This window comes from Callithrix jacchus, chromosome 8, assembly GCF_049354715.1.
Source record: "Callithrix jacchus isolate 240 chromosome 8, calJac240_pri, whole genome shotgun sequence".
In the NCBI taxonomy this organism is placed as follows: domain Eukaryota; kingdom Metazoa; phylum Chordata; class Mammalia; order Primates; family Cebidae; genus Callithrix; species Callithrix jacchus.
This window is the reverse complement of record NC_133509.1, coordinates 98,858,753-98,883,148: the sequence shown is the minus strand read 5'-3', so window position 1 is coordinate 98,883,148 and position 24,396 is coordinate 98,858,753. Positions and strand designations below refer to the sequence as shown.

The 24,396-nt window shown below is 47.5% G+C and overlaps 1 protein-coding gene across 14 annotated transcripts in view; it reads right to left on the bottom strand.

The window, feature by feature from the left end:
- Window positions 1-24,396, bottom strand: part of SYNE2 (spectrin repeat containing nuclear envelope protein 2) — a 378,817-nt gene that overhangs the window by 2,484 nt on the left and 351,937 nt on the right. For 8 of the 14 annotated variants that reach the window (XM_035260694.3, XM_035260695.3, XM_035260693.3 and 5 more), the window contains 14 exons: window positions 19,938-20,100; window positions 17,816-18,003; window positions 16,894-17,044; window positions 16,349-16,531; window positions 14,194-14,331; window positions 12,951-13,145; window positions 11,508-11,790; window positions 10,616-10,684; window positions 9,610-9,749; window positions 6,008-6,122; window positions 5,148-5,350; window positions 3,913-4,113; window positions 2,874-3,002; window positions 1,208-1,399 (listed from right to left, as the gene is read on the bottom strand). In XM_035260694.3, the coding sequence (XP_035116585.3) occupies window positions 1,208-1,399; window positions 2,874-3,002; window positions 3,913-4,113; window positions 5,148-5,350; window positions 6,008-6,122; window positions 9,610-9,749; window positions 10,616-10,684; window positions 11,508-11,790; window positions 12,951-13,145; window positions 14,194-14,331; window positions 16,349-16,531; window positions 16,894-17,044; window positions 17,816-18,003; window positions 19,938-20,100 (2,350 nt within the window). The remainder of the gene's footprint in view (window positions 1-1,207; window positions 1,400-2,873; window positions 3,003-3,912; window positions 4,114-5,147; window positions 5,351-6,007; window positions 6,123-9,609; window positions 9,750-10,615; window positions 10,685-11,507; window positions 11,791-12,950; window positions 13,146-14,193; window positions 14,332-16,348; window positions 16,532-16,893; window positions 17,045-17,815; window positions 18,004-19,937; window positions 20,101-24,396) is intronic. The other 6 variants (XM_078335093.1, XM_078335094.1, XM_078335097.1 and 3 more) reach the window with 3 other exon arrangements.

The following is a 24,396-nucleotide window of genomic DNA, read 5'->3' as shown; positions in this document are numbered from 1 at the left end:
CAAACAATCCTTCCACTTCAGCCTCCTGAGTAGCTGGGACTATAGGCATGTACCACCACACCTGATTAATTTTTTTTGTAGAGATGAGGTTTCACCATGTTGCCCAGGCTGGTCTTGAACTCCTGGACTTAAGTGATCTACCTGCCTTGGCCTCCCAAAGTGCTGGGATTATAAGCATGAGCCACTGTGCTCAGCCTTAAATCTTTCCTCAAGGGGCTCTCCTATTGCTCTCACTCTTAATGTTAATACTCTTTCAGACAAAAAGGAATGTAAACAGAGAAAAGCCAACCAGTATTAAAAACCAAGCCACAGCACAGAGCTGGGGAGACTGAGTGTAGCCACAGCAAGAGGACCACAGCAGCAGTTTCAGTTGATGGTGAGCTCATCCCAGGTCAGTGATGAGATCATGTGGCCATCAAGAGTCTAGTCTTGGCTGCTTAGAAGAAAACAGACTCTAGAATGGAGGGGATAGAACTGCCCTAGGTCTGGTGAGGCCACAGTCTGGGTATTCCCATTGTGTTAAGTTGGACCCATTTTAAAACAGGCCAGGTGTGGTGGCTCATGCCTGTAATCCCAGCACTTTGGATCGCTAGAGTTTAGGAGGTCAAGACTGGCCTGGGCAACATGGCAAGGAGCCTTCTATAACAAATACAAAAATTAGCCACTTCCTTTTTTAAAACGTTTAAAAAATTGTCACACCTCCACTCCCCGGCTTTTCAAAATGATCAAATTCAAAGAGTTTATGCAGCTTTTTTTTTGCCCTCAGAGCGAGATGGAGTCTCGCTCTGTTGCCCAGGCTGGAGTGCAATGGTGCCATCTTGGCTCACTGCAACCTTCACCTCCCAGGTTTTAAGCTATTCTGCCTCAATCTCCCGAATAGCTGGGACTATAGGCGCAAGCCACCACACCTTGCTAATTTTTTGTACTTCTAGTAGAGACGGGGTTTCACTGTGTTAGGATGGTCTCCTCTCCTAACCTCACGATCAACCCACCTCGGCTTCCCAAAGTGCTGGGATTACAGGTGTGAGCCACTGCGCCCGGCTGCTTATGTAGCCAAAGTCTGCACAACTAGAAAAGGGCATGACATGAGGCTCCACTCGGCCTACCTGCCCCTTGCTTACGGCTTCTTAGAGCAGGGCTGCAACACCGCCATCCTGTCTGCATCAATATGGTAATCTTTACATTTAAAAGCTACAGGTAGACTCACCTGGGTTCCCTGTAAGGATATTAAGTCTTGGGACACTTGCTCCCGTAACTGTTTGAGTTTCTTGTCGATAACATGGACCTTTTCTTCAGCTTCAATATACTCTTCTCCATGTCCCTTAATGAGAAGGCTGTTTGAAATCTCCTGTAACAAGTCCACTTGAGGTTGACATTCTACCAGCTCCTTTTCCAGTTGCTGAAAATAGAAAAACTGTGTGAAACAGTGACTTGTCAAAAGGGAAGCTAGTGTGGCCACATGAGGTTTTTCTCCAAGTTCCAGAATGAATGATGGGTGGTACTCAACTCCAGAACCTTCTATTTCTCATATCCACCTGTCTGTGTCCTCCAGCCCAGCACTACTTAGATAGCAGGTGGATTATACCCTGCCCTTACTATTTTTTATTTCTTTTCACGCTGAAGACAGTTGTGACGCTAGAGAAATTAGAGGAAGGGAGGCAAGTGGTGTGGGAAGAGCAGGTCCTTCATCTACCACGGAAGGAAGTAAAGGGAAACTAAAGTCAATCAACTGAGAACCAGCAGCATAACCATACTGTTTAGAAACATGGAGGTTTACACCAGCCAGACAGGCTTTAATTGTTAAGGGTGGTTATCTTGCTTACAATATGGCCACTAGACATGTGGCTATTCATTTGTTTGTTTATTTGAGATGGAGTCTCACTCTGTAGCCCAGGCTGGAGTGCAGTGGCACGATCTGGGCTCACTGCAACCTCTGCCTCCTGGGTTCAACTGATTCTCCTGCCTCAGCCTCCGATGTAGCTGGGACTACAGGTGCCCGCCACCATGTCCAGCTGATTTTTTTTCTATATTTTTAGTAGAGATGGAGGTTTTACCATGTTGACCAGGCTGGTCTTGAACTCCTGATCTTGAGCAATTGGCCAGCCTCAGCCTCCCAAAATGCTGGGATTACAGGCGTGAGCATGGCCTACATCTGGCTATTTAAATTAACTAAAATTAAAAATTCCGCTTCAGTCACAATAGCCACATGAGGTTACTAGACAGGGAAGATACAGGCCATCTCTATCACTGCAAAAAGTTCTCCTGGTTGTTACTGCTCTAGAGACTGGGGCTTTGCAAACATTTTAGGAAAACAATACATATATATTTAAACAATGGCTAGTATTCTGATTAAAATTTAAAATATTTAAACCACATACAGATTTATGGATGAAAATGTCACCTTGAGCATAAGTGAGAATACAGAAATCTCATCATGGTGTGTTACTGACGAATACATGAGGACATGACTCTCCTCCAAGAAGAAAGATTTTTCCATAGTGGATACGGAAAACCCACTCAGCTCATCACAGCTGTGGCGCAAATGAGCACCATCTTTCTCCTTGGATGAGCAGTAGTCACAAGAGAAAAAAATACTTCCACTCAAATGGCTTTAAGGTTCTCAGGATATCAGGCCACCTCTGTCCTCAGTTCTGTGGACTGTGGCTCTCCATCCTGCAAGTCATTTGGCTTTAGAACCGCAAAGGGCTGCTCGGTAGACACCAACTGGAGGAATAACAGGGCTGAACTCGTGCATTACAGGGAAACACCACTGGCACAGGTCCTGAAATACTAGGTGAGGCTACCTAAGTGCACTGCCTCTCTGGGACTGACAGAGGCTGGTGGCAGTACATAGCCCTTGGGAAGAAACTTACCACTAGTTCCCTCTGACACTCCAGGAGAGCCTGGGGGTCTGCTTTCGGATGGGCGACATGAGCCTTCTGCCTCCGGTTCTCAGCACTCGCTAACCACAGCAGCAGATTTTGACTCAAATGGTGGAAGTCCTTAAAACACAACACACATCAGAGCACTGCCATTTCTTAGAGCCCTGGAAGAGGGCATGCTAGGAATACAGCTTGCTGCTTCCAATCCGTCACAGTCATTTGCTTTTTTTGCCTCACCCAGTGAATACAAGGGCCAGCTTTATACTAAACGCCAGAGCCCCAAAACAAGGAAGAGGAAAGGCGGCAGGCACTTGGCACGGCCAGGAGGCAGTGAATAAAAATGCCAATAGGAAGGTGGGGCTTCGGGATGCCAGGGTAATTTTACATATGAAGGTCACACGCATTCCTCAGCCAATCTGCTGGGCTCTGTGGCAGAGGGAAACAACCCACCAGGGCAGGCAGGGGGTGGGCTCATGTTCCCTGAGACATGGCCAGAGCTAGGCAGTGGTGCGGAGCTGACACCTGCTGTGCATTTACTCATATACCGGGCACTGGGCTAGGAATGTATACACTGCCTCATTTTCTCCCAAAAAGAACCTTAAGAGGTAGGCACAGAATGATTCTCATTTTCAGATGAGAACACTGAAGTCTAGGAGACTCAATGATTTGCCCAAAGTCAGATGGCTATTAAGCGGTAACCGCTCCACTGTTTCAAGGCCAGATCCCTTAATCACTCAGCAAAAGGACAAAAAGAGTTGTGGGGGGCATCTCTAACCTGCAGGTCGCTTGCAGGTACGCTTACCCAGGAGTGGCTCCGGGCCTGGGCAACAGAGCAAGAGACCTGGGGCAGGCAGTGGGTCTCTGCAGTGGCCGGAGGGCCTCTTTGGAAACAAATGGTAAGACACATGTTTCCCGACACAAGCCACATTTGGCTGCACCAAAGCAGCCTGACAATGATAAAAATATCTGCTGCTCCCACCACGTGGGCCTGGGCGCCAGCTCTAGGAGGCTGGGTGCTGAGTCAACATACCTGGCACTGCATGAGCGACTGTCTTAAGCTCCCTCTGCAGCTGTCCACCATGCCCTGTGTCGCTTCCCAGAGCAGGCTCAGCTGGCGGAGTCTACTTTGGAGCTCTGTGGATTCGGCGCTCTCGGTTTGCAGAAATTCCTTGCTGCTCATATTGACAGAGACCACTAATGCCTTGTAGGTATCAAAGGCTTTCAATATCTCCTACCACAGAAGGAAACAATGAGGTTAGGAGCTCTGAAACTGGGGAGGAGGGGCTCACTTTGAACCTCAGTAGGGAACGAATCTTCCACACACTTTTCAAGTTGTGGCCACAGAAATCAGAGTGACCACGCCTGTGACTGGCTGGGAAGCATCAGGTGAGGGGGCTGCCTTACAAAGTCAGTGAACTTGGCCAACAGGGCCCTAAAGCAGAGGCCTGCTAGAGGCAGGAGGAGACCCTGCTGACCTCTACAGCAACTGCTCTGCAATTGGCTTAATAATGTTTCTGTACCAGATTAAAGGTCTTCCAGAAAAAGTATATGTGGGCATCCTGGATTTGCTCCTAGATATCCCAGAAATGTTATTCCTTAGACGGAATGGTAACCCCTAATATACTGATGCAGAAAGTTAAAGTACAAATACGAAGGGGGCCTGGATACCCCCAAAACTCCTGCCCTAGGTCTCAGGACCTCAGGCTAATGCTCAGGACACCCCTAAGGTGCAGGGCTCAAACTGTCCCTTTGCAGCTCCCTGGGCTAGTTCCAGTGGGCCAGGACTTATGTGGGTGACGCATCCTAACTGCATAAAAGGGTAATGAGCTCAGGCCATGGGATTCAACAGCAGGTGAGCTGGTCCTTTCCCAAGGCCTTTCAAGGAAGATTCCACCACTAGTCTTTTCTGAAACTGTGCATACAGTTTGGAAGGGTGATTTTACACTGCCTGACAGTGGCCACTAGTATCTCCAGAAAAGTCTAAAAGTGCCTTGGATGTCAGATCTTTCCATCTCTGAAGATCTGGGCCACATCTCCCCAGCACTCTGGGATCAGGATCATTTGTAGATACTCTTCCATATGAAAACAAAAATCTGCATCTATGTCCTTGCCAGCTATGGAACTGACATGAAGAGTGACCTCTACCATATACCATCTGCAAACTGCAGCTACACCATGAATACATGTGATATGTTCATCCAGCATAGCAATGCATTTATCACATGCACATCCTGAATTCCTCTTCCCCTCACACCTCTGACTCACCTTCAGTCTCTTCACTCTGAGTTCTATTTCCTGGATATCAGAGGGAGGCTTTGCCATCTTTAACATTTCCAGCTCTGCTTTAGTTTTTTTCAGCCAAGTGGTGATGGTGCTGATATCAGAGTTCAGCTGTTGCAAGTTTTGTTTTATTTTCAGCTTATTGTGAAGCTCTTGTGCTTGAATCAGTTCCCATCTGTCAAAGGCACCTGGAATTTAAAAACAGCCAATTAAAACAAGCAATAATGCAACAGATTTCTCTGCTCCAGCTAATTAGGGTTCAGGCTGATAAACTGTAAGGGTCTGGTTTTAGGAGTTCTCTCTTCTCCTGGAATGTGGAACAGCACAGGATCTGAGGCCTACACTCCCACAAAGACTGGAATGAAATGGGAGGTCAGAGGTAGAAAACCCAATGTTGCCAGTATGTGTTAGTTTCAAGCTCAGCAGTTCAGTTCATGCTGAATTTTTTCAGTTTTCTCCTTTGGCCCACAAACAACAGGTCAATGCTGTCAACTTTACGTTAGATTTAGGTGAGTAATTACTAATTACTGGGTCGAATGAGAGACAAGTTGATCATCATCCTCATGTCTGAGCTTTACATACAAATGTAGAAAGAGAAAGCATGCACTCATCAGGAGGCTTATTTTACCAATATTTAAAGACTAATTTTCAAATTACACTGAACTGTGTAGGAATTTGTTCATGAATACAAACTGCTGGTTTAAAAATAACATTGGTTGTTGTAGGGCAAGTCCCCCAGTTTTGGTGAATCATATAGTTGGTTAATATCTAATTAATGTTCTGTTGAGCAAGGACTTAAATATCATACTCTGCCTCTCTGGACAACTGCTAGTTACAGGCAGTACCTGACTGCTGTGCTGTGATACCAGCCAGTCTCCCGTCTCCCGGCTGTGGGCTGCCATTCAAAACTCGTGGGTCTTCTTTGCCACCATCTGTGCCTGGAGGTAATAGCAGCTTTCCCTAGAATGAGCCAGTTTTAAAGTTATCATCTGTGGACATTAAGGATTTCTGAAGAACAACTGGATTCATATTAACAGTCAAGAACTGAGGAGATGGGGCCCTTTCCTTTGAAAGGTATCTTACTAGGAATACAGTGGTGCTTTAGTGTCTAGGTAGCATTATATAAGCTGGCAAAGCTGATGGCAGAAATAAAGTGTGCTAAGGCCCAGGGAGGGAGAAGCAGACTAGATGTCAATGATGGGAAGAAAATGGTCTGTTTTGGCCAGGCGTGGTGGCTCATGCCTGTAATCCCAGCACTTTGAGAGGCTGAGGCGGGTGGATCACGAAATCAGGAGTTCGAGACCAGCCTGGGCAAGATGGTGAAGCCCCGTTTCTATTAAAAAAAAAAAAAAAAAATACAGTGGTCAGGCGCAGTGGCTCATGTCTATAATCCCAGCACTTTGGGATCGAGACCATCCTGGTCAACAAGGTGAAACACCGTCTACTAAAAATACAAAAAATTAGTCTGGGCGCGGTGGCTCAAGCCTGTAATCCCAGCACTTTGGGAGGCTGAGGCGGGTGGATCACGAGGTCAAGAGATCGAGACCATCCTGGTCAACATGGTGAAACCCCGTCTTTACTAAAAATGCAAAAAATTGGCTGGGCATGGTGGCGTGTGCCTGTAGTCCCAGCTACTCAGGAGGCTGAGGCAGGAGATTTGCCTGAGCCCGGGAGGCAGAGGTTGCGGTGAGCCAAGATCACGCCATTGCACTCCAGCCTGGGTAACGAGAGTGAAACGGTGTCTCAAAAAAAAAAAAAAAAAAAAAAAATTAGCTGGGCATGGTGGTGCACACCTATAGTCCCAGCTACTCGGGAGGCTGAGGCAAGAGAATTGCTTGAACCCAGGAGGTGAGCCGAGATCGCGCCATTGCACTCCAGCCTGGGTGACAAGAGTGAAACTCCGTCTCAAAAAAAAAAAAAAACCAATTAGCCAGGTGTGATGATGCACACCTGTAATCCCAGCTACCTGGGAAGCTGAGGCAGAAGAATCACTTGAACTTGGGAGGCGGAGGTTGCAGTGAACTGAGATCGTGCCATTGCACTCCAGCCTGGGTAACAGAGCGAGACTCTGTCTCCAAAAAAAAAAAAAAAAAGGTCTGTTTGAATGTTTCCAAACACCCCTCAAATGAACCATGTGAAACAAATGGGAACAATTTGTTGAGCTTACCAGACTGTTACTGTGTTAGTTAACACTTTTATATTTTCACAGTGTTATACAGAATTTTAGTTATCTGCCCCCCACCCCACCCCGTCACTCTGTGGAGGTGGTTGGCATCATTATCACTGAGAATCAGAAATGCACACAGGATGAATCTGCCTCCCAGGGACATTCGTTACCAAGTGTTTATCTTTCACTGCACGTATTGACTCTTCTGTTATCACATAGCCGATTGGGGTATTATCTCGAGCCTTTCCAAAAATAAAAGTACTTCTTTTAGAAAAGCTCTGCTTTCTTTGGATTGTGTCTGTATGGCTTATTTGTGCAGAATGAAAAAAATAAAAACCCTTCAGATTTGTGGTGATACATCTGGTTTCAGCCACAATCAAAGGGTTGAACTTTTGAAAGTGGCCAGGTGAGGAACACAGGCGTCATCACAGAAAGGGACAGCCAAGCCACATGAGCCAAGGATGTCATGCAGAGGTTAGGGACCGTTGTCTTTCCCCCGTCTTCTTATTCTGCACTGCAGAGAGGCAGATTAAAAATGACACCTGCTTGTTAAGCAAGAGAAAGAGTTTCTGAACTGGACACAGACAGCTCATTATCAACTGGCTCAGATTTGACAATGCAAAGGCAGAATCTTCTCCAATAATGTAATAATATTTTCTTAGTATCTCTTGCTGCTGCCCTAGGCTGCCCTCCCAGGAGCTGCCAGCTGAGGAAAATGTAACTAAGAAGAAACAGCCGTTGCTGTAAACCACAAACCAATACAGGAGTAATAATTACAACCATTACTTTTAAGGACCTTCTTTTACCTTTATACACAATACTCTTTATTTTTTGAGACGGAGTCTCATTCTGTTGCCCGGCTGGAGTGCAGTAGCGTGATCTCGGCTCACAGCAACCTCTGCCTCCTGGGTTCAAGAGATTGTCCTGTCTCAGCCTTTGGAGTAGCTGGGACTACAAATGCAAGCCACTATACTCAGTTAAGTTTTATATTTTTAGTAGAGACTGGGTTTCACCATGTGAAACCAAGGCCAGGATAGTCTTGATCTCTTGACCTTGTGATCTGCCCACCTCGGCCTCCCAAAGTGCTGGGATTACAGGTGTGAGCCTATTCACAATAATCTTAACAACAATTAGGTGAAATGGCTTTATCCTCCGGTAAGAAAGGCTTAAGAGGCAAGTCGAAGTGCCTCAAGTATGATGGCAATGGATTGGCAGGGCTAGGAATCTCCGTGTCCACTGTAGCACACCATTAAAACTGAATATGAGGCCGGGCTCGGTGGCTCACGCCTGTAATCCCAGCACTTTGGGAGGCCGAGGCGGGTGGATCACGAGGTCAAGAGATCGAGACCATCCTGGTCAACATGGTGAAACCCTGTCTCTACTAAAAATACAAAAAATTAGCTGGGCATGGTGGCATGTGCCTGTAGTCCCAGCTACTCGGGAGGCTGAGGCAGGAGAATTGCCTAAACTCAGGAGGAGGAGGTTGCGGTGAGCTGAGATCGCGCCATTGCACTCCAGCCTGGGTAACAAGAGCAAAACTTCATCTCAAAAAAAAAAAAACAAAAACCTGAATATGAACTTATGGCTTTTGGAATAGGATGTATGGTCAAAAGGTTAACATAAAATCTTGAAGGCTGGACACAGTAGCCCATGCCTGTAATCCCAGTGCTTTGGGAGGCTGGGGCAGATGGATTACTTGAGGTCAGGAGTTCAAGACCAGCCTGGCCAACATGCTAAAAGCCCGTCTCTACTAAAAATACAAAAATTAGCCAGGCATGGTGGTGCACAACTGTAATCCCAGCTACTTGGGAGGCTGAGGCAGGAAAATCACTTGAACCCAGGAAGCGGAGGTTATAATGAGGCGAGATCATGTCACTGCACTCCAGCCTGGGAAACAGAATGAGACCCCATCTCAAACAAAACACACACCCACCACAAAAAGACAAAGGCTTGGGAGCTCAGAGAGCAGTTCAGGAAAGGCAGCACATTGCTTGCTCACTATTTGCACAGACACCTGACTTGACAGTAATAATGACTGTTACACCACGCGAACATACTAAGATGGTTTTTGGCCAGAAACCTACCTCTAAGTCTAATCAGTTTTGCCAGGGTTCTAATGAAGTACAGACAGCTCAGCAGAGATACTGTCACCATGAGAAAACCATCCCAAAATATGCTGGGGGTGGGGAGTGAACACACACGGTTCACGCCAGATCTCTCTTGCAAATGTAACTATTACTCACACACAAAGGCTATATTCCCAGTGGAGTCAAGACTTACATAGGGTGGGTTATAAGGGGTGCTGGACTCGGCAGGAACAGGTGGAACGTTCCCAACACCTTCCGTTTGCTTGTAGTGATGCTTGGGACAGGAAGGGCTGTCGGGAACATGCCACGAGTGGCCATCCGAAATGGATTTACCTGAAATGAAAGGCAGCAAGCGCTAGTCCATTCTCTCCAAACGAACAGATCATGGGTGACATAGCATCAGGTTATAGTATGAAAATGAGTTCTGCAGCTTTCCTTGCAAAGCATGCATGTTTGCAAAATGTCAGTAGGTCCCAGAAGAGAATGAGATGAGAGTCATGCAACTCAGCAACATTGTGCCTTCACTAGATGGGTACACAATGGAGCACGACCAACATGATTTGCTGTGGGATGAGTGGCGTTTTGGAGCCAGGGTCTCGAGTGGCAGGAACATTGAGCAGCAAGGCCGGGTCTGGGGCCCAAGAGGGCAGAAGGCCTCTCAGGATGAGGGGAACAGTGAACATCAAGATGGTCTTGGGAACCCAAGGGCTCCTGAGGGCTCTCCTTGACCCACCATCACAGATGGGGATGGGGCAAAGGATGAAGATTAAAGCTGCAAAATCAAGGAAAGGAAGGTTTTTTCCTCCTATGGCAAATCATCATCAGTACCTTTACCCCCTACCCACTCACCCATCCACCCGTTCCACCAGGAGATCCCAGTAAAGCAAGGAAATAGTTCCGAACCAAGCCACCATGAAGAAAGCTTGGCCCATGCCAAAGGACTTCAGTTAGATGGAGAAAAAAATCTCCTCCTGCAGGGAGGAGAGGGTTGGTGTCGAGACAGCTCTGGCTTGGATGGGGTTTTGTAAGGAGCACGCAGGTATGGGTGAGTACGGCAGTGTAAATACACCATGACACAAGGACCGAGGCGCATGGTGTCCACAGAAGGCAGAGGCAGACACGACATGGGAGCGAGGTTGAGGATGCAGTGTGTGCCACAGGATGCTGCCATGTTGAGACATGCATGGGCAGGGGCCTACCAGAAGACGCTTTCAAAGTTTTTGTGGTCATTTTAAGATATGCCTCAGGATTTTCAGGGATTTCTACATCTGAAAAAGAACAATGTCATTTGCCTCACTGGAGGTGCCTGAAGATCAATGCCCAAGTAGTAACACACAGTAGTAACACTGTCAGCTGGGAGGAGAAAACTAACTACCCTTTGTTTTTTAAATTAAAAGGATTTTGGAATCCAGAAGGACTTCCCCCCCCAGCCAACTCAACTGTCCAAAGCAGGACAATGGGTATCAAAACAAGGGAGAAACTCAATCTGCTGACACTCTAAGACACTCAGGTGAAAGGGAGGCTAGGCCTCGTGGCTCACGCTTGGTCTCAGCACTGTGGGAGGCTGAGGTGGGAGGACTTCTTAAGCCCAGGGGTTCAAGACCAGCTCTGGCAACACAGCAAGACCTTGTCTCTATAAAAAATTTAAAATCTAGCTGAGTGTGGTGGCGTGTACCTATAGTCCCAGCTACTCAGGAGACTGAGGTGGGAGGATTACTTGAGCGCTGGTGGTTGAAGCTGCAATGAGCCGTGATCGCATCACTGCACCTCAGCCTAGGTGACAGTGTGAGACCCTTTCTCTTAAAAAGAAAAAAAAATCACTGACAAGTCTCCCAGAGCCATCACTGAAGAATAGCCTTAATGTCTAAATGTGAATTTTGTTTTCTTTTTTTTTCCCTTTCATTCCACCTGTAATGAGAGTGAGCCAATTCACAGGTAAGTTAAGAGATGGGCAGGACAGAACACAAGAAGCCACAGAAGTCAGGGTCGGCCACAAGCAGGACTCTTGGTCATCAAGAGCTGGCCGTGTTGCTAAGGGGCTAAAAACAGCCAAACAGGTCACTTTCCAGGGTGCTGGGAACCAGCTGTTACCTGACAGTGCGCTGTAGTATGGACCCTCCTCGTCCTCTTCGTGAGAGGAGGAGCCCCCCACGTCGCCTGTGTGGTCCCACTCCAGAGGGATGGAGTCCACGCTGACAGGGGTTTCACAGCCTGACCGCTCGTGGCCCGGGGCTGGGGGCACTAGATGACACAGGGACTGAGGAGATGAGGGTTCCTCGCTCTCCCCGCTTTTATGCCAAGAATCAGTCTGGATCTCTCTGGGGTCTTCCATGTCTGTTTCATTCTCAGAGGCCTCCTTTTCATCTTCCAAGCCCTAAACCAGAGTATCCAGTTGTTAGAATTAATCAACTCACAGGCTACGCAATTCGAAGAGCATGAGAAGTCTGCTTGTCCAGCAGTTTCCAAAAATAACTACCAATAGCATTTCTAAGGCAGCTTTAAAAAGATCAGGTTCCCAGGTCCTGTTTCTGGTTATTCCAGTTTAGACAAGTTGGAGTGGGGCCTAGAATCCGTATTTTCCAAAACCTCCAGCTTTTTTCCTTAGAAAAAACAGCTGAAGTTTGATAATGTAAGTTAAATAACTTTATCTAAGAGATACGGTCATGCTTGCCAAAGTTTCATTGATGGTTAATGTCAGGTTCCTCCAAGAATCAGAGTATTTTTGAAAAGGGCATTTGAATGTACTGGATAAGACTCATGACTTCAAGAACTATATCCATCAGGTTCTTTCTTGTCCTCCAACTTAATTGTTCAGTGCCTGTATTCTGCTTGTGTCATGACTCCATCTAAGAAAAACGACCTTAAGTGGCTGTACTTAAAAATAAGAATTGTAGGGTAATTTTTGAGGCCATGTCTGATGAAATAACTACATCTGAATGTGGCCAGTGGGAAAGATGAAAAAGAGAGAGTGGCCAGTTGTGTTGGTCAACGGTCATCATTGGAGCTTCAGGCACACAAAGGCCGTAAACTTTCAATGGTGGCCTTAACTCCACCTGAACTTCCTAAAGAAAAAGGCCTTTCATCCAGGGAAACGTCAAAGTTGCTTTTGAAACTGTTGTGTTGACTCTTCGAGAAGAAAGCATCAGAAATGCACAAAATACTAAAAGCTTCCAGCCTCTAAGAAAAAGGGAAGGGCAAATAAATTCCCAAGTTACTGACGTAATAAAAGCCAGAAGAGTTCTTCAGGAATTCTAGGGGAAGAGACACATGCCCAGTCTAGAGGAATACTTAAAACAGACTCGAGGAGCATGCGCTTCAGAAGTGCCATGCTTTCCACTGGGGAATGGGAACCTGTAAGTTATTGTGGCTCTACAGTAATAAAAGTGGAAATTAAAATTTTTCGATAGTCTTTTTTTTTAAACCAAAACACAAACCACAGTTCACTATGATAAGATAGTCTCCTAACTTTTTAAACATTTTATCTCACGTAAACTGAGCAGCCCAGGTGCCCTTTTTAGGTGGCAGTGCCCGTACCGGAGCGCGGGAGGTGAGCCGCCGGTGGAACCGGGAGACCCTTCCGAACACCTCCTGGCAGTAGCGGTGGAGCTCCTCCAGCTCATCCTCGATCAGCACGGCATCCAGGGGCTCGCTCTTCTGAATCAGCTGCTCCCCAAACACAATGAGCTGATCAATTTTGTTGGTATTTAATGTAATCTCCTGTTGGAAGCCCTGTTGAGAGAGGAAAAAGAAAGGACTTCAAAGAAAGTTCCCCGGGGCATCCAGAGCCTGTTTCCTCTAAGGGGGCCACAGAAAAAAACATCCAAATGTCATTATTGTTTTGTTCCTTCACATAATACTCTAGCTTTAGTTTTTAATAAAGTGACAATGACACCTTAAGAATTTTAAATGATTGGCCGGGAGGGTGGGGTGGCTCATGTCTGTAATCCCAGCACTAATCCCAGCACTTTGGTAGGCCGAGGTGGGTGGATCATGAGGTCAAGATATCAAGACCATCCTGGTGGACATGGTAAAACCCTGTCTCTACTAAAAATACAAAAATTAGCTGGGCGTGGTGGCACGTGCCTGTAATCCCAGCTACTGAGGAGGCTGAGGCAGGAGAATCCCTTGAACCTGGGAGGAAGAGGTTGCAGTGAACTGAGATCGCGCCATTGCACTCCAGCTTGGGCAACAAAAGCGAAACTGACTAAAAAAAAATAAATGAATAAAAAAAGAAAATTTAAAATGATTGTCTGTATTCCCCTCTTTATGGGCACTAGCTTTTCCAATTAAAATAATTCTGAAGGTTTGACACGGGTGGACATTTACTGTTATTGGGTGTGAGAGAAAGAACTTGCCACAGCAAAACCTGGTGGAAACAGAACATTTCCCATAACAAGCCACAAATGGGCATTTGTTTTTGCTGGCACAGTAATATTCACTGGTGCCATTTCACTGGGGAAGGCAAATTTCCACTTTGCAACCTCTTCCAAAATCTAGCCAAGGAGAGAACTGCAGTGAGATCAGTCTGTCATACAGACATTGGAAACAATGGGAGAGTGGATCTCTGTTCTTGGCCCCACTGGTGACACAGATACTCCGGGGCCACAGAGAACAGTGTCCTGGCACGGGATAATCGAGCAGTATACAGGTGGGAAGTAGCCTGGCTGCTTTAGGAATTCTGAAATCTGCTCTCAGAGTATCGGGTGAAATTGCACTTGACCAGCTCTCCCCCGCCAACGTGACTTCTTTTCAGAAGAGCTAAGGAAGCGGCCCTCACATTCAGCTGGCGCATCTTGTCATCTGCATCGCTCTCTGAGAAGTGCTCCACATTGGTCAGCTGCAGGTCCATCTCTGTGAGCCAAACCAGAATGCTCTCCCTGGTACCCTCGAATTCTTCCCTCTGGTTGGTGAAATGCTGTAGAAGGGGGGAGGAAATCACATTTGTACTGACCACTGAACAGGAGTGCAGACAGATGGCAAGGTCACCTTTGGCCACAAGAAGAGGGTGCCCAGAATACTCAGGGAGCAATCTCCCACTGGGGTACCCAGTAAGCCCCAGAAGCACTGTGTTCAGAAGCCTGGGGTCTGGTCCTGGCTCTGTGATACCAAATGACCCCTCACCCCCACTTCTCTGAGCCCCAGCTTCTACACTGGCAAGTCGGGGAGAGAGTGCAAATGTTCATTATGGTCTCTGAGGTCCTTGAGAGCATTTGAAATTCTGTAATTCTCTAGTCCAAATCAGTGATTTTCCTCTGTCCTTTGAAGAGGCCCCTGACCGGCCATGCCAGGCCTTCTGCCTGTTTTTATGCATCAGCCTTTTGCAGGTTTTGCTTGACAGAAAGATTTAGCAGCTTCAAGATAGAAAAGCCCTGATCTCAGCATTGAGGTCAGCCTGGTGCCCCTTCTGCCTTCACTGAAATCTGAATGTGTCTCCCCAGAGACAGAAGACCCAGAGCAGATTTATCACCTCCATTTAAGGATGCCTCTCAGGTTACCACTTCACAGACAGGCAGCTGATACATCAGTGTAGCATTTAGTGCCAAATGAAGGCAGATTAGCCACAGGCAGATCAGCAGGAGATAATTAATGCAAGAGGCCAGGCACAGTGGCTCACATCTGTAATCCCAGCACTTTGGGAGGCCACGGTGGAGGATCACGTGAGGCCAGGAGTTTGAGACCAGCCTGGGCAATATAGTGAGACCCCATGTCCACAAAACATAAAATTAGTCAGGCACGGTGATGCACACTTGTAATCCTAGTTACTCAGGAGGCTGAGGCAGGAGGATCCATTGAGCCTAGGAGTTTGTGGCTGCAGTGAGCTATGATGTCACCACTGCACTCCAGCCTGGGCAGCAGAGTGAGATCCTGTCAAGAAAGAAAAGAGAAAGAGGATCGAGAAAGAAAGAGTGACAGGAAGGGAGAAAGAAAAAAAGAAATGCAAGGGAGTTGTCTGGACGACTAGAAAAGCCAGTGTCTTCCCGAGACAGAGAAAAGAGAAAGCAAAGACAGGAATGCAGGAAGGAAGGCAGGAAGGCAGGAAGGCAGGAAGGCAGGAAGGCAGGAAGGAAGGAAGGAAGGAAGGAAGGAGGGAGGGAGGGAGGGAGAAAGGGAGAGGGAAGGGAGGGAGGGAAGGAAGGAAGGAAGGAAGGAAGGGAGGGAGGGAGGGAGGGAGGGAGGGAGGGAGGGAGGGAAGGAGGGAAGGAAGAAGAAAGGGGAGGGAAAGAGGGGAGGAAGGCAGGCAGGCAGGCCATTTGTATCTTTCTAGAATGTGTTCAACAATGCCCTGCCCTGAGAACAGACCCAGAAGTTAAAACTGTGTCCTGCAGTCCCTGCCTGTGACAGTCCTTTCAGTTTATACCTGGACTCACAAGCTTTACACAGCACGTCTTCTGAATGTCAGAAATCTAGGGTGAATATTTACCTTCAAAAACCAAACCTTTGGAATTAGTCAGTGTGCTCTGAAATGCAGAGAATGATCACAGTCCCCAACCCCCGGTGCAGACAGGGGCTCATGCATGAATCCATCCTCCTCAGCGTGAGAACTGGCAGGGCCCATAAAAACAGACAGATGAGAAGAGCAGGGCTCCTTCCAGGGGCCCACGTGTTGCCTGTTCCAGACCCAGCGAGGCGGCACCCTGGACCCTGCACTAACAGGTACACCACCACGGGTTATGGAAGTTGTAAAAAGAGATGTGTGTTGGTGACACAAGTCCCATAAACAGGTCCTGCCTAAGAAGCCCCACACGCAAATCCCTCTTTTCATCAATGAACGTTGGCAGCTTTGGGCTTCTTTGTGTTGGAGGAATGTTAAGACAGCTCAGGCCTGAAGTGAACCCTTCTACCTAGTGCCTTGGGTGACAAGCCTGCCATTGTGTATGGCGTGTCATGTCTCCCTGAAAACCTACAGCCGAGCCAGGTGCGGAGGAACTTACCCTGAGTCTCCGCAGGACAGCAGTGACCCGCCTCTGGAGGTTGTCCCAGCGCTGGTTGCCCTCGTGGACCATCTGCTTCAGCCTGCTGGCCGTGTCCGTGCGGTTCTCCCGGGCCAGCCGCCGGTACTGCTTGTTGATGAGCTCTAGCTGAGTGAGCCGCTCGTGGATCTGCCGCTGGAAGGCCTGCACCACACGGGAGGGGTCAGAGCCAAAGCGTGCAGAGTGCCAGGACACCCTCCTTCCCTTCTACACCCCAAGCGACCTGCTGCTAGGAGTTCACCCCCCAAACTGCAATGGCAGCAGAGGGCCCAATTCACCAGTCCTGATGCCAGCTACAGAACAGGCTTTCAAGTTCATTGCATAGCCACTGGCATACATCAGCCATGTCTTGCAAAGCCGTCTCAGCAGCTGGGAAAGGCTGTGGATTGGGCAGCCCTCCCCAGAGGTGAGGGAAAGCTGACTACTTAGGGAGGTCATTTCAGCAGCTGCCCCACTCCCTGCAGGCTGAGTTATGATCAGGAGGCTGGGAAGGAGAAGGCACTTACCTCAAACCTCTTCAGTTCCTCCTTGGCACCCGTGTACAACACCTCTGAGGAATTTGGGCAGGCTGCCGTCCTCTCGGCAGACTTGAGCCAGTCCTCAAAGCGGGAATAGTCGTCTAAAAACTTCTGCCACAGACGCCACGTCTCCTCGATTCTGATGGGAGGGCAGTGACTTAACACAAGCCATCCCCTCCGAGCCTGTGCTTTCCTACTTCTTTAATCCCCTGACACTCGTACTATTTAGTGGGGGAGGCCCTGTCACCCCTTCTGAGGAATCACAGGGACACCACTTCTTGTCTGTGCTCCTCCCACCTGGGAGTGCCAAGCACCCCAGAGCTCCTGCTTCACAGAGGCTAAAAAAACTAGGAGACAGGGCTGCCTCCGCGATGGCTGGGCTAGGTCAACAGAAGCACAGCAGCCAGCCCACAGCCACACCCTGCACAGGAGAGCTGGGGAGAGACATGACTCCTGTTACGTTTCTCTTGAATAAATCTTTGATAAGCATTGGGCCTTCTCTGCCAATACCTGGTCTATTTCTTTTTTTTTTTTTTTGAGACGGAGTTTCACTCTTGTTGCCCAGGCTGGAGTGCAATGGCATGATCTCGGCTCACTGCAACCTCTACCCTCTGGGTTCAAGTAATTCTCCTGCCTCAGCCTCCTGAGTAGCTGGGACTACAGGCATGTACCACCATGCCTGGCTAATTTTGTATTTTTAGTAGAGATGGGGTTTCTCCATGTTGGTCAGGCTGGTCTCGAACTCCCGACCTCAGGTGATCTGCCCACTTCGGCCTCCCAAAGTGCTGGGATTACAGGCGTGAGCCACTGCGCCAGCCTACTGGTGCATTTCTAAGTGAAATAGTTACTGTGAGTGTGGTCAGAAGGGTGTACTGCATTCGGAAGACATCTGGGGGAGCTGAGCTCTTACTTCATGCGCCGCTCCATGGACATGGCACAGATGTTCCTCCAGCGTCTGTCCAGGCTCCTGGTGGTCTGCTGGATCGAGTCGCACTCAGTCTCATTTGCACAGGCATCGGAGTCGTGCAGGAGGACGTCACAGATGTTAAACACGGACTCCACCCCGGCACTGTGTTGTTCAATATCTCGCTGCAGATCCTGTGATTACAACAGAGTAAGAAACCTCTTGAGATGCTGGTAGCAGCAGGAGGGTCAGCATCAAAGGACCTCCGTTCCTCCCTCCCTTCTCCCAGCCCAGAGGATACTTCTCTGGGTGCATTCCCACCGTGGGTTCGGCAGTACACATTGAATCCCTCTCACCTTTGTGCTATCAGCACCTGATACAAAGTTTAAACACTGGAACATCTAGGATTTATGTGCTGAACCATATGAGGGGTGGCACAGTGGTGGGTGTCCTCTGTACCCTCACAGGTGGTGCCATTACCGTTGAGAGCCCATCACCCCACAGACCCCGGGTACACATGGGATCTATTCCATACCACCCAACCCCAAAGGCCTCCAGTTTAGACATGGTTTCAGGGAGGTCTTCTTTAGAAACTGAGTCTCCCCCTATGATGGATTTGCCGCTTCAAAGAAAAAAAGAAAAAGAAAAAACAAAGAAAGAAACTAAGTGTCTTCAGCAGGAACTCTCAACCTTTTATGGGCTACCAAACTCTTCAATCTATTAAGACCCTGAAGTCTTCACACACACACATCAAATAGTGCATGCAGCAGTGTGGGCACCCACAGCCTCCCCGTGAGCACATTCAAGGGCTTCATCAGCCCAAGGGAGGAATGTGGGGTACAGAGCTCGCCTCCCCAGCTGATGAAGTCTAGCCATGGCTATGGTGGCTTGGGAGACATGGGATTTGGAGTCTTGTCCTTTGATGGTAATAGTGATGCAATCTCCAATTTCAGAAAAATAACATTTATGAAGGGAAAATGGATGGTCACAGGAAAAAACTGGAAAACCTCTTTAGGGATAAACATAGCCTTTTCAGTCATAATGAGATAATATTTCTTCTGTGCCCCATGGGTGGGCTGCGGGGAGGGAGAGAGGTGATGAACCCATTTTGCCATTCTGGATGAATTAGACATCCTTGATGTCCAAATGCTGTGATAAGCGTCATAAGACAACACCATTAATTTTAATATCCAAATTACATTGTGAAAAAGCAAAGACTAAGTTAAATTCTATTTTAATTGTTTGATAATATACCAATATTTGAAACCTATACTACTTTAAATAAGCCGCTATTAACTAGACTAAATCCAATTCCCAGAACTCAACCAAGTTCAGTTAATAAGAGGATTATATTATAAATGGTAGCTGCCACCAGCTACAGAAGGCAATACAAGGTTCATTCCCCAGGGTTGGCTCGGAGCACACATATCTGACAACAAAAACGCACAGAGCATGGCAGCTCTTAAGAGGCTTCCTAAACTACTGGTCTAAGCATGTTCCTTATCACACCTTTGCTTTTTTTTTAAGAGATGAGGTTTCACCATGTTTCCCAGGCTGGTCTTGAACTCCTGAGCTCAGGCAATCCACCCACCTCAGCCTCCTAAAGTGCTAGGATTACAAGCGTGAGCCATCGCGCCCAGCCTATCACACCTTTTCTTGTTTTAATTTTTTAAAAAGCTATACCAGTTACACACAATATGATCCCATGCAAACCTTCCTTGGTTAGAAAAGTTGCTTTTCTTTCAATTCATTGCCTTCCAAAACTATATTAACAGAACACAACAACGATCAGAGTTAAAAAAAAGACATAAATTAAAAAACCTTATTTACTTCAGTGTAAACTTCCCAGAAAAAAAAAAAAACCAAGAAACTTATTTACCACCAAGGTTAAGGTTTGCATCTTAAACATGATTCACTCAGTTTCACAAAAAGTGATGTGCACGTGGGAGGGAGCACTCAAAGAGATGGAGGCAACAACATGGAAAGGTGGTCAGTTTTCTCCGGAAAGAGCAAACCAATGTTATGAAATGTGAGCATGTGAACACACATGGAAATATGGGGAGGGCCTGAGTCAGTGCACATCACGGACACCTGTCCTCTTAAAAGAGCTCATTTCTGATTGTCCCACCTGCTGCTCCGCAAGCCTCTTCTGGATCTCTTGATCATTGCAGACATCATAAACAACAGGCTTGGAAAGCTCAGACTCAATACGAGCCAACCAGGTGCGAAGGTTGCTCATGTTTTTGTCCAACTGCTGAATAAAAGCAAAGGTCTCCTTCAGCTTCTTCACCCTAAACATATTTGCAGAAAAAAAAAACTCCAATACTTAGTGGTGGCAGAATGTGCCAATAAGGGCACTGCAGGGTAAAAAACAATCTACTTTGCTCTGATTTTATATCAGGAACAACTCTCATATCACCAGATACAAGTTCTCAGAGAAGATGTGAAGCTTTGCAAAGCTGTTATTTCTGTTGATTTTCAAAAGGACTGAGAGTTAATCTACCTAAGCAAATATGGAAGTCTTATCATTCCCAGAATGAGATCCTGAGACCCAGTCCATTGTCCTGAGGCTTCAGACATGAGAAAATATGCCATTTTTTTCTAATTAGAAACAACCACTCCCAACTTCTGTCCAGTTTCTGCCATGGGTATGTCTGAGACTGCAGCGGCCAGTCATCTACCCTGGGAAATTAAAGATATTACATGCCTGGTTCACAGTTCACTTGGTAGCATTTGGTCCACAAGGCCTCTCATGGGACCCTCCCCTTTGGCAGGGAACATGTGCCAAGCCCTACCACTTCTGTCTGCGGGGTTCGCCCAGCCATATACATTGAACCAGCCCATGTGGGTGGATTATGGGGCATCTCTGTCCGTCAAAAAGGGAGGAGGCAAAGGAAATCGGCATGCAAGTGCAGTTCTAAATGTGATCTCCCTCGCCAATCTGCCTCCGCAGTCCAACTCGGCGTGGAGCAGATTTGAAAGCTCACACATGGCATGAATGCAGCTTGGCATGCACATCAACATGCTGTCAAGGGGAAGTGATGTAGCTGTTGAAGGAAAACAATCTTTTTTTGACATATAGACTAAAATAAGATGCTCCAATAAACTGCTTTCCTTAAAGTCCTCAAGTAGAGTGAGTAGAGCCAGGATCTGTCCTGGCATTCTGTGGGATTTGTCATTAATCCCAGACACTTAAAAGTAATGGCTCCAGGCTGGGCATGGCAGCTCACGCCTGTAATCTCAGCACTTTGGGAGACTGAGGTAGACGGATCACGAGGTCAGGAGTTTGAGACTAGCTTTGGCCAACATGGCAAAACCCCGTCCCTACTAAAAATACAAAAAATTAGCCAGGCGTGGTGCCAGGTGCCTGTAATCCCAGCTACTTAGGGGGCTGAGGCAGGAGAATCACTTGAACCCGGGAGGCGGAGGTTGCAGTGAGCTGAGATCATGCCACACCCCAGACTAGGTGGCAGAGCAAGACTGTCTCAAAAAAAAAAAAAAAGCAATGGCTCCAATGTAAAGTTCCTACTCATCAATACCTACACTGGGAGATGCTGATGCTGTCAGAACTGCGCCCCACGGCTGGGAGCTAGAGAGAGAAATGGGGCACTGACCCTAACTCTCAGGAAACACTGCACTCCAGGCCTCCATCACCTCTTACTTGACCGAACAACCTCCTCTCAGCCCCCTAGCCTTCCCGTCCACTTTTGGTTCTGTAGCCAAAGTGTAAATAAGTTTTACAAGGCATGTCTGATGCATGCTCAAAGCCTTCAGTATTCCCTGCCCTACCCTGAAAAACTGGTTCAGCCCCCTGATCTTTGTACCTCAAGCATTCAGGAGCCACTCTCTCAGACACTGAGCACCCACCAGAGGTCAGGGACCACCACGGCCAGGCTGCAGCCGGCGTTTCCTCTGCACATGAAGCACCTCCCACAGCGCCTGGTGGGCAGGAAGCTCTCCACAAATGCTTGGTGAATAGATAAATATGGACAACCTCTTCCACTAGAAACTATGATTTAAGTAGACCATGGAGTAGTCATGTTAAGTGTGGATTAAAAAAATTGTATCTTATGGTTGACCAAGTCAATCCAAGGGACTGACTTCTACTTCTAGTTCTATTACCAGCTACTGTTAAGATTTAATGAAAGTCCTTTTACCTCAGCCCCCTTATTTCTAGTACACCTTCCAGGCCCCTTAACTTCAGGGAGGTGTAGCATCAGGTGAGGTGAAGCCAGAACTCCAGAGACAAGCAGACCTGGGCCCAAATTCCATTCTCCCATCTAAGATCTCTGCTCTCTGTAAACTGCCCACCGCTGCCTCCCAGTTTCCTCATTACTTGTAAAATTATACACCTTGCAGGTGGTGGTGAGATTGAATTAAGAGGCTGCATGTAAAGTCATCTGCACAGAGTGAATGCTCACTGGGACCATGTGACACTACCATCATGATTTACACAGCCTGGACATCACAAAGTTCTTTCATAAATATTTTATTCTCAAGGGCAAGCCTGGAAGAAGGCCGTGTAGTCTGGTGGTGGAAGAACACAGACTCTGTGGTCAAGGCCTGGGTTTGCATCCTGGCCATATTTAACGTCATCTGTAAAATGGTGATAACAGGCCAGGCACGATGGCTCACGCCTGTAATCCCAGCACTTTGGGAGGCCGAGAGTGGCGGATCATGAGGTCAGGAGTTCAAGACCAGCCTGACCAACATGATGAAACCTTGCCTCTACTAAAAATACAAAACTTAGCCATGCGTGGCGGTACACGCCTATAATCCCAGCTACTCAGGAGGCTGAGGCAGAATAATCACTTGAATCGGGGAGGCGGAAGTTGCAGTGAGCCAAGATTGCACCACTGAATGCCAGCCTGGGCAACAAGAGTGAGACTCAGCCTCAAAAAAAAACAACCCCCCGCCCCCCGCCAAAAAAAAAAAAACAAAACCCAGTAGTAGTAGTACCTTCCTTCACTGGGTACCTGAGGGGACTGAATGAGCTATAGCATGTGAAAGGCAGAATGCCTCAGAGATAAATGCCCAGCAACTTATAGTCATGGTAAGTTTCAAGGAGGCATGTTTTCCAAATTATATTCTTACTGCAAACACCACAAGGATATGTTCCCTTCAAAGCCACAGATGATTTATTAAAAAGGAAGTAACGGAATCCAGGGCCAGGTGTGGATACAGCTGTAACCTAGATCCCACCTTCATTCCTACAGCTTCAGAGGTACACTCTCCTCACCCCAGTATCTTGCCACCTTGATTGTCCTGGTTCCAGAAAGAAGACTCCAGGCAACTCCCAGGATAGCTGGGAACCCCTGGCACCATGGGACAAGGAGTCCTCCAGGCAGTTCCCAAGGAACTGCCCTCCTAGAAGGCTCTGCTGGAGAAGAGGCCCAGCCACCAGAGCTTCCCAAGGTGGGAAGGGCTCAGGCTTGTGACCTCTGCACAGCTCTCCTGCCCTCCTCACTCCTCCCCTCTTCCCAGAATGAAATCTCCCACGGCCTTCATCTAGCTCTGATCCCATTCCACCATAAGAATCCCAGCCTCTTTCTTATTTTGAAAAGAAGAGGGCTAGAATTCAAGTATTTCTTTACATACTTTGCCTTGTTTTTTTTTTTCTGTTCCTTCTTTAACTCCTCTCTTATAACTTAAAAGCAATGAACAGAGGGCAGTGGCTCACACCTGTAATCCTAGCACTTTGGGCAGCCAAGGTGGGCAGATCACAAGGTCAGGGGTTGGAAACCAGCCTGGCCAACATGGTCAAACTCCGTCTCTATTAAAAGTACAAAAAATTAGCTGGGTGTGGTGGCCCACACCTGTAGTCCCAGCTACTTGGGAGGCTGAGGCAGGAGAATTGCTTGAACCCAGGAGGCGCAAGTTGCGGTGAGCTGAGATCACGCCACTGCACTCCAGCCTGGGCAACAGAGCAAGACTCCATCTCCAAAAAAAAAAAAAAAAAAGCAAGGAACACACCAAAGAACGCACAGGTTGAAATGAAGGGTGCTAACTAGCAACACAATAACCTGGGTTACAGAAGCACAGGGATGTGGTGATCTCGAACTCTGTTAACCCTGGGGGTTAGGTGTGCAACAAAGCAGAGGGGTATGCAGAAGGTGGGGGAATAATTTGCTTGGTTTCCCCAGGACTGTGGTATCCAAAATAGGGTGCTCAGGACAAATCAATGGAATGTGGGAATAAAATAGGAGACTGTCTATTGTCATCCCATTCTTTTAAAATGGTAAACTTTATTATTAAAATGAAACATCTGCATCCCATGCTGATGTCTACATGTGCCAGGCCTGTGGTACTTCATGTTAGTAACTCATTTATTTATTTATTTATTTTTTGAGACAGTCTCTATCGCCCACACTTGAGTGTAGTGGTGAGATCTGGGCTCACTGCAACCTCCGCCTCCCAGGTTCAAGCAATTCTCCTGCCTCGGTCTCCCGAGTAGCTGAGGTTATAGGTGCACGGCACCATGCTCAGCTAATTTTTGTATTTTTAGTAGAGACAGGGTTTCCCCATGTTGGCCAGGCTGGTCTGAAACTCCTGACCTTGACCACCCGCCTTGGCCTCCCAAAGTGTTG